This window comes from Onychostruthus taczanowskii, unplaced genomic scaffold (genome assembly GCF_017590055.1).
Source record: "Onychostruthus taczanowskii isolate IOZ18803 unplaced genomic scaffold, ASM1759005v1 scaffold145, whole genome shotgun sequence".
NCBI classification, from domain to species: Eukaryota; Metazoa; Chordata; class Aves; order Passeriformes; family Passeridae; genus Onychostruthus; species Onychostruthus taczanowskii.
This window is the reverse complement of record NW_024498630.1, coordinates 552,974-563,000: the sequence shown is the minus strand read 5'-3', so window position 1 is coordinate 563,000 and position 10,027 is coordinate 552,974. Positions and strand designations below refer to the sequence as shown.

Genomic DNA, 10,027 nt, shown 5'->3' with positions numbered 1-10,027 from the left:
CGCGGTGGGGGCGGCCGCGCGCGCCCCCTGCCGGCGGCGGCGCTTTAACGCAGCGCCCGCCTCGTTTGTGCTCCTGCAGGCGGCGGCGCTCGGGCGCGGGCCCTCCCCAAGGTCGTGGACACGGGAGGGGGATTCTTCCTGGAGGAGGAGGAGAAGGAAGAGCGCGGCGCCGCCGAGAAGATCGTACATCCACCCGGTAATTAAGAAAAAAACCTGTAGGGAGCGGCGGGGGTTTGGCGGGGAGGCGGCGGGAGGAGGCGGCGCCGCGTGCGCGGGGTTGGCGGGGGAGGGCAGGAAGGCGCGGGGGCGACAGTGAGCCGGCTCCGGCCGCGCCAGCGGGGCGGGATGGATGGGCGCCTTTTTTTTTTCCCGGGCTTTTTTACACTCCTTTCTTATCCTTCCTTTCTTTCTTTCTTTCTTTTTTTTTTTTTTTTTTTTTTTTTTTTTTTTTTTTTTTTTTTTTTGCGGCTTTCTTTTTTTTTTAATTATTATTATTATTGCTGCCATCCCTTTTCCTCCTTCACACGTTTTTCTGGATGTGCTCGATTAGTGGCGCGTCCGATTCTTTTCAGCATTAAATCGGCTATAGCAAATGCGCGGTAATTAAAAATGAAGAATTTTAAGCCGCGAAAGTGGGACACAGCCAGTGCCCTTGGGTATAGCACATTTTAATTTTTTTTTTCTCCCCCATAAACGTTATTTCCATTATTTCTTTCGGGGAATTTGAATTTTAAGACCGACGTGAGGGTAAATTTTCGCGGCTTCGTCGGTTGTGGGAATTTTGGGATTTATGTGGTTTGTGCCAAGACCGGAGCGCTACTGCAGTGCCAGCTTTTATCGTTATAAAACGTGCTGGCGCCAAGTTACTGATCGTTTGGTGGAGGATTTCAGCACATTGCCTTGCGATATTCTCCCCCCCAAAAAAAGCAAATGGAGAAGTAAAGGTCCTAAAATAGATCGACTTTCTTCTCTGGGATTGTCTTTGTCTTGCTTTGTTCTGCTTGAATCAGCTGCGGGGCTGTTGGTGCAGTGTATCTCTTTGTTAGAAATCAGCACCAGATTTCATTAACAGTGTAAACAATTAGCAGCCCTGCTTCTTTTGACGGGCTAATGTTTAACAATAAATTAAAGTAGATCTGGGATGCCTTTACACTGGGCGTATTTTTTGCTGTGTAATTCATAACGTCATTGTCTTAATAAAATGTCTTCGTGTTCGGGAGCACTGCCTTAAATGATGGAATGTGATGTAAGAGTATGAAATGACTGAAGTACTGAGCATCCGGCTGTCGCTAGTAGAACTGAATTTACATAAAATGTCGTCTTTGCTGGATCGGGTCTGCTATAAATGCAAACGCAATTAAAATATATGGTGCTGCTTGTTAACCATTAATCTTCAGCTTCAGGTGTTCCTAAAATTTCACAGCACTGCCTCGCTTTCAGATTTCAAAACTGTATAGAAATGTTAATTTTCTGATAGAATTCCAATGTTAGTGTTGAAGGATGTTCCTTATAGCTGTTATTCCCCGAATCGGTGTTTCTTGGTGTCCTGTGGAACATAAAAGCAGATGGTGATGACGCTGGAGGTGATCCGCCCGTTGAGGATGCGGCCAGAAGCAGTGGCTGGCGCTGAGATGAGTCTGGGCTTGGAGCAGTGCTGAGAGGGCTTGGGGAGAGGATTGTAGTGGAGCTCCATCCCCATTCCACTCCTAGCAGCTCTCTGGCCATCCACCTCCGTGTCTGCCAGCTGAAACGGACAAGAACCTTGCCAGCTGCCCCAGGCTTCCACTGAGCTCTTGGGGAGAGGCAGGTGTGGCTGAGCTAGTGAAAAAACTGGAGCAGAGCTGAGAGAACTGTGATGCCAGCGCAGCTCCTGTAGTTTCCTGCTCCAGCCACCCTCTTCAAAGTGAATCCCTTCTCTGCTTCCTCTCGTTTGTGCCTGCATGTCCTCTAAATCAGGGCATATTTTGGGAGGGTCAGAACAGAGGAAGTGGCAGGAGAGGATTTAAAGCACTCTGTGGGAGAAGTGTGGAGAATTTTTTTAACAATGGCTAAGTTAAATATTCATTTAAATGTTGAAATTAAGTACTTAACGCTGGTATTACAACGAGAAGACATTCCAGCAGACATGGAATTGTGTGGTAATGGGTTTGAATTTGTACTGTATTGTTCTGAAAAACTTAATAGAGTGAAACTAGTTTGTAATATGCTTATGTGAATTCTAGTAAAATTGCCTGTAATACCAATTCTAGATGCTTGTTTTTATCATTGTAGTCCCTTTAAAAATATTTCTTTCCATTAGCACCCGTACTAGAATTTGACTATATCATCTGTGGAGACTGTGGCAAAGAATTCATGGACTCCTACCTTATGCAGCACTTTGATTGGGCAACGTGTGATAATTGCAGGTATTACAAATAATCAGGAGAGAGAAACACTATTTTACATAAAGATTGCTGGCTATAAGTCAGTGAGTTACAGTCATTTAAAGAGACTGTCAGCAAGAGAGACATATTTCAGTAGCTTGAAAAAAATGTAAATTAAATTTGACTGATACCCTGTGCAAGTTCCATTATGGAATTGAATCACAGATTGTCTCATAAGCCTGCCTTAGGATAAGGGACATCAGTGGGTTTTCATACAACATTATGGAAATGGGATGTCATGAGAGCAGTTGGTGTGTTTGTCAGTGTGAAAATTTATGTCTGGCTGCAGACTAGAGCCATTTGAAAACCTGATGCAACACAAATACCCACTCTGAAGTGGAGCAGGGATTAGGAGAGTGTTTGCGGTCCCAGTGTTTTAACTCAAGCAAGTTGGTACTTTGGTCGGCATGGGCGTGCTGGAAGCACAGCAGCCAAAGGGCAGAGCCCCCATGGGAGGTTACTGGTTGGCCTGCGAGGTAAGCAGGAGTTTGACCTTGGGAAGAGAGCAAGCTCTTATCTTTTAACACAGAAAACGCTCCAAAAGCCGTCAAGATAACCAGGGCAATGAAACCAACTGCAGCAGCCGGCTGCCCATGTGTGCAAGAATGAATTGGGTGAATGAAAAAAAAAAGCAGGAGTTTGTTCTGGGGGCCTACCCATTTACTGCAGGGAGTGGTTAGCGATGTGCACGTGGTGTAGGCAATTCGCAGTCATATTGGAGGCAAAGTTCCGTATCAGAAGTTACAGTGGGTAGAAAAAGGATGTTACAGACAGGACTAGGAGCCTCTGGAGTCTTGGGTCTAAGCTCTTGTAGCTGATGGCTGGAGTGTCCTTGGTGCATTAGCTGTAACTGTGAACTTTGAATTCTAGTGAACCTACATTTACAGCAGTACTTCCTTGATGGCCGTTGTTAGCACTTAGTGTTTGGCAGATTGTTTGGCTCAAGCGATTCAAGTTGTACTTCAGTCAGGATTGCGTAAATGTAATTTTTTCCATTAACTCATAAATGCTCCTGTGGTTACAGAGTTTTTCATTATCTGTCTGGTAACGGCTACAGTCTTTAAAGAGCCTTTATTTTATGGTTTCCCTGCCTACTGTCTTGCATTATAGAAAGAAGTGCTCTGTGTTGCTAATCAGTTTCTGAGATCTAGAAGCATATATGGAGTGTGTATATTCTCAGGTGATCTGACCTGTCTCACGTTACACATTCTTTCTGTCTTGACCATGTGAGGCTCATGCTTCTGTCCTCTTGGATTGCATCTGAGTTAGGTGAATACCTGAAGTTATTCATATTCATTTTCAGTTATTTCCTCTTGTAAGGAAATAGTAGAAAAGCCTTTCTAGAAGAGCAGACTTCTCAGTCTGTGTGCTGAAATGGGGGGAATTTTTAAACACTTAATTTCAGTAAATCTAGTCTGGAGTTTAGCTAGGCTGTTGGAATCCGAAGTTATTTGAATGCATAAAAAACTGAGGGTATTAGTGCTACCTGTATTTCAGGAATGTTAGAAGGGATGGGGACTTAGATGTTAATAACCTGTGGTTTTAGGGTGTAGCTTTCTCATCATTATTTTACATGTTGCAGAGATGTTGAAGATAAACATAAACTCATAACAAGGACAGAAGCAAAAGAAGAGTATCTGCTTAAAGACTGTGACTTAGACAAGAGGGAACCAGTGCTCAGATTCATTGTGAAGAAAAACCCTCATAATTCTCGATGGGGTGAAATGAAACTTTATTTAAAACTACAGGTATAGAAACATACTGTGTTTCAGACCTTTTTTAACCTTCATACAGCTTTGGTTGTCACTTGGTACCTGAATGGTTTTGTCAAAGTTAAGTGTGTTATGTATAGCTTGGTATAGTTAAATGGATGCAGTCCAGGTTGTGAAAATGTCTGGTTTTGAGAGCATTTTAACGATGTTCATTGAGCAGAACTTTAGTGGGTTGCACAATTACAAGTCACAAAGCACATGGCCCTTCAGTTCTACTCTGAAGTGCATGGGGCAGCTGCAGCTGTGTGTGGCCTTTTGTAGCTGTGTTCACAGCTTTGCCTGCAGAGGCAGCAGGAAAGGCAAGTGGATTTCCCAGGGCTCTTGTCATTTCTTATTTGGTACTTCGTAGGCATCATACTGCTTTAGTAAAATATGGGCAAAATTAGAGCTGTGTTTAAGTTTTCTTAAGTTACATCCAGCTGATACTAAAGACCAGTCCTGATTCTTCCTGTGGAAGAGGTGCAGTCTTTTGTGAGTCAAGAGCAGGGACAGGTGGGAGGCAGAGGAAGATTGGTTGGTTTATGTGTGTGTAGGGAAAAATTAAATTTGTAAGTTAGAATAGTTTACTTTTATCGTTTCAGGGGGAAAAAAAAGGCATTTATGTCCATCCTGTAGGTAATCAAGCGTTCACTTGAAGTCTGGGGTAGCGAAGAAGCATTGCAAGAAGCAAAGGAGCTCCGCCGTGATAGCAGAGAGAAGATGAAACAGAAGAAGTTTGACAAGAAAGTTAAAGGTAAAGCATTAAAATTACATCCTTCAGTACCTGAAGGGAAGTACAGTTCTGTTTAAACCTGTGTCTGCATCTGAATAAATTACTGAGAAAATACTCAGTGTGGTAAAATTGAGGTTTTTAGGACTGGGGGTGAGCCTGGAGCAGTCTAGTGTGATCTCATAGATGACTGTTTTGGGCAGTATTGCACTGCAGGTCTTGAGGTCCCTTGCAACTTGAATTCCCCTGTTACCCTGTGGACATGATGTGACAGAAATGAATTACAATGGTTCATTATAGTGTTTTTCAAATTTTTGGATATGACGGAGAATGTGCCATGGATTGCTTCTGATACTTTAGACTATTGGAAGAGGATTTTTGTAGCAGTGTGTTACAATTCTGTGATAGCCTTCAGGTGGAACGACTGTAATGAAAATGGGTTTTCCTGTTGTTCACAGTATTCCTAGCTGCTGTCTTTACCACAAATTGTTCTACAGATTTTTTTCTCTGATAAATTTTTAGAGGAGTATTTAATGGGTGGAACCTTCTGTACCTCCTATAGCATCCCTGCTTTGCTTTGGGGTGGTGTTTACAAGGGCAGAAAGCTCAAGCTGGCTGTACTAGGGTTGTCTGAAGGAGGCAGAACTTGGGATTGCACAAATAACCCCTGTCTGGGCCATTGATGTTTTGCGCACAGAAGGTCTGGCAGCAGACTGTAGCCAAGATGCCAGAGTTCAGTGCAAGTACAGGCCTTAACGTGACAAAGTTTGCAGCCTGAATGGCTTGGCTCAAAATGTGACCACATTTTGCTGTTCAGTATTCTTGCCACCCACTTGCAACATCCGGATAATATCTTGAGCCCTGCTGCCAGCTTGTGCGCTCTAGAGAACCCGCAGATTTCACTGCGGATGCTGCAGAGGCAACTCATACTATTGGGCATAAAGCTCAGAGAATGCCAAGTCATTTGGGAGGCTTACTGTGACCTGAATGAAAATGACTCTTTCTTGGTCATGTAAAATAAATGAGGTGTTCTATAAAAACTTTTCCTTTACGTTCCACCGACCCCTTTTGGATATCTTTGAATGGCTTTGTGTGAAAAGACAGCAAGGAACACAACAGATGGAAAATCTTTGCCTATGTGATCCCATGACAGTGTAGTTCTTGGCCTTTAAAATATGCAAACAAGGTGAGGATTGCAAGGCAAGTCAGAGCTTGTTCTTGCAAGAGCAGATTCTATCCCAGACCTTGTGAGAGATGGGCGGCAAGCATATTGTCATCTGTAGACCTCAGGAATCTGGTTAGCTTGAGTTTCATTGAACACTGTTTAAGATTTATTAAAATCTTAACATTTTCTTGTTTTTCTTACCAGAACTCCGCCGTGCTGTGAGGAGTAGTTTGTGGAAGAAACAAGCCAGTGTCCACGAACATGAATATGGACCAGAAGAAAACATTGATGAGGATACTTATAAAAAGACATGCACTGTATGTGGCCATGAATTAACTTATGAGAAGATGTAGTGTTAACCAATTTTTTAATTTTACTTTGTTTTTAACAGTATTTTGTATTAAAGTCAAATAAATGCTAATCATGAACAAGCTGTTGCCAAATTCTATGAAGCATTATATTTTTCAGTTGCAAGAAGTTTTGTACAGAATAATAGGCTTTGGCCTTTAAGCTAGATCTGAGGGTAGAATATAGCAACAGTTCAACAATTGGTATCTTCTTGGTCAAAAGATAAGTTTGTATCATTGTACTTGATGCACTGATGAAATCAAGGTGAACTTCCCATGGCTTTTCTGCATCCATGAGGAGGAAGGCTCATTTTCTAACCATTGTGTAGTTTTCAGTTCCTGGTCATGGGCAGGCAAAGGGCTGATAGAGCAGCACTTCTGGTGGTGAGAGGCCATATGATGAAGGTTTTCCTTTGGTTCGGATACACAACTCCGTAAAGGAGAATTGTCTTTTAAAAGGAAAGCTGCCTGCTTCCTTGGGAGGTTCTGACATATATCTACTGTATTTTGCAGGATAGATCCTTAGGTGTATTCTCTACATCTTTTTTTTAATTTTTTTTTCTTCCCAACTTTTGAAGCACAGACCAAGGCAAGGGTCAAGATCTGTCCTTGGGGCAAGAGGGAAGTAGTAGTCCATGATAGAGCTCTTTTAAATGCACTTGCATGATGTTTTCTTTCAGTAGAATGAATTTACTTAAAAGTTTAAATTATAAATTTTCATTCTTGCAGCTGTTGGGGAATGCATGTGGCAATTACTGAAGTAAAGGAACATGTTCTGAAGTAAAGGATTATGTGTGGCTCTACATTTATTTACCATTGTAAATATGGCAGATTGCAGGGAAGTCTCTGGAGACTTCCTTTGTGAGCCTTGGCCATTGTGGCTGTGCAGAACAGAAATTTTCAATAAGAAAACTATTACATATTTGCCAGTACAGAAATGTGGGATGACTCCCATGGCTGGAGTGCTGCAATGATGGCCATAAGCTCTTCAGAAGGGACAGGTGGGCAAGCAGAGGCAGTGAGGTTGCTCTGTGCATTAGGGAGAGTTTTGACTGTGCAGAGCTCAAGGGCAGTTATGATAAGGTTGGGTGCCAGTGGGTAAGGATAGGGGAAAGGCCAGTGAAGCAGACATCCCAGGGGGAGTCTGTTAGAGACCACCCACACAGGATAAAGGGGCAAGTGAAATGGTCTGTAAGAAGCTGGCTGGTGTTTCACAATCACTAGCCCTTGTTCTTGTGAGAGACTTAAATTTGTGGGATGGGATGTCTGCTGAAAACACCAGCAGGGAAGAGGCGGCAGTCTAGGAGGTTCCTGGAGTGTGTGGAACACAAAGGACAGCTGGCAAGTGAGCTGTCTCTTGGTTCTGGCCAGGACAGTTATTTTTGGCCATAGCCAGGAGAGGCATAACCCAGACCTGGACATTGTCCTGTACCACCTCACATCATACACAGGGGTGGGTGGGCAGAGGGGCGTCCTTTCCAGTCGGGGTAACATCGGGGTGGGCATTTGCTTGTGAATTGATCATCTCTCCTGTGCACCACATTAACAGCGATGTTGAGACTGTTCGTTTCTTACCTCATTGCTGTTCCCAGCATATTGTTCTTGTCTCCATCCTTGATCTTTACCTTTTGTGCCTCTAATTCTCATCCACTTCCTACTGGGAGGAGTTGAGCAAGTTGTACATGGTTTGGAGTGTTTCAGTAGAAATGCTAAATCAGGGGACACCATTCTTAAACTACAACATGAGCATATCAGGGGCAGTGGCCTTGTAGACCTGCCGTTTATGAACAGAGAAGGGCTGGTGGGACACGTGGTTGGAGGCTGTCTTGGGCACAGTGAAATGATAGTTTTCAACCCTTGGTAAGTAAGGAACAGGGTCGGCAAAACCTCTGCCTTGGGTTTCTGGAGGGTGCGCCTTGGCCTATTCAGAACACTGGTTCAGAGAGTCCCTTGGGATACAATCCTTAATAACAAAGGGATGACTGGCCATGCTTTATAGAGGAAATCTTGAAAGGTGGAGAAGCAGACTGTCCCTATGTGCCGGAGGAAGACCACAGCCTGGTCTTCCTGTTCGTTCTGGCTGAAGAGGATGCTTCTGCTGTAACTCAGGGAAGAGGTTATGACCCTTGAAAAAGGAGCAAACAACTCAAGAAGAGTACAAGGATGATGGTAGGTCATGTAGAGAGAAAATTAGAAAGATAAAAGCTCAGCTGGAACTCAATCTGGCCACCACTGAAATGTAAAGTGTTTTTATAAATACTTTAGCATCAAAAGGAGGGTCTAGGAGAATCTCCATTAGTTATTGGATGCATGTGGGGGACATTGCCATTAAGGATAAGGAAAAGGTTGAGGTACTAAATGCCTTCTTTGCCTCAGTCTTTAACAGAAAGACCAGTTATCCTTAGAGCAACCAGACCCTGAGCTGGTACACAGGGACAGGGAGCAGCACTGACCTCCTGTAATCCAGGAGGAAGTAGTGACCTCTTAGTGAGCCATTAGACCCAAGTCCTTGGAACCAGATGGGATTCACCCATGGGCACTGAGGGAGCTGGCAGGAGAGCTCACTAAGCTGCTCTGCATCATTTGTCATCATTCCTGGATAAACAGGGAGGTCTGGGTTGACTGGGTTGGCCAGTGTGATGCCCATCTATAAGAAGGGATGGAAGGGGGATCTGGGGAGCTACAGGCCTGTCAGCCTCTGTAGTGGGATGGAATAGATAATCTTGAGTGTGACCACACAGCACATGCAGAAAAACCTGGGGATTGAGCACAGCCAACATACTTTTGGGAAAGGTAGGTCCTGCCTGACCAACCTGATCTTTCATGACCAGGTGACCTGCCTAGAGGATGAGAGAAGGGCTGTGGATGTTGTGTACCTGGAGTTCAGTAAAGTGTTTGACACCATCTCCCACAGCACACTCCTGGAAAAGCTGGCAGCCCACAGCTTGGACAGGAGCACTCTTTGCTGGGTTAGAAACTGGCTGCACAGTCACAGAGTGGAGGTGAATGGCGTCACATCCAGCTGGGGGCTGGTCACCAGTGGTGTCCCTCAGGAATCAGTATTTGGCCCAATCCTGTTTAAAATCTTTACTGATGATCTGTATGAGATAACTGTACTCTCAGCATAATTCACTGATGACAGCAAACTGTGTGGGAGTGTTGACCTGCTGGAGGGCAGGAAGGCTCTGCAGAGGGATCTGGACAGGCTGGATCAATGGGCCAAGGCCCAAGGTGTGAGGTTCAATAAGGCCAAGTGTCAGGCTGGCTCACAACAACCCTGTGCAGGCTGGGGCAGGGTGACTGGAAAGAGGCCCAGTGGAAAAGAGCCTAAGTGTGCTGGCCAGCATCCGTCTGAGAGTGTGCCCAGGTGTCCAAGGCCAATGGCATCCTGACCTGTATCAGCAATACTGTGATCAGCCTGGCAATGCTGCTGCCACACCTTGAGATTAGTGTCCTATTTGGGGTCCCAATTCAGGAAGAACATTGAGGGTGCTGGAGTGAGCCCAGAGATGACTGATGGAACTGGTGAAGAGCTCAGGAGCAGCTGAGGGAACAGGGTTTGTTCAGCCTGGAGAAAAGGAGGCTCAGAGGTGACCTTGCCCTCCCTGCAA

At 44.6% G+C, this 10,027-nt stretch overlaps 1 protein-coding gene across 1 annotated transcript in view; it reads left to right on the top strand.

The window, feature by feature from the left end:
• XPA (XPA, DNA damage recognition and repair factor) overlaps positions 1-6,500 on the top strand; it is a 6,888-nt gene extending 388 nt beyond the window's left edge. Inside the window, exons 2-6 of the mRNA XM_041398367.1 lie at positions 80-196; positions 2,300-2,405; positions 4,006-4,171; positions 4,811-4,928; positions 6,274-6,500. Coding sequence (XP_041254301.1) covers positions 80-196; positions 2,300-2,405; positions 4,006-4,171; positions 4,811-4,928; positions 6,274-6,422 — 656 coding nt within the window. The 3' untranslated portion in view covers positions 6,423-6,500. The remainder of the gene's footprint in view (positions 1-79; positions 197-2,299; positions 2,406-4,005; positions 4,172-4,810; positions 4,929-6,273) is intronic.
• The last annotated feature ends 3,527 nt before the right edge of the window (positions 6,501-10,027 follow it).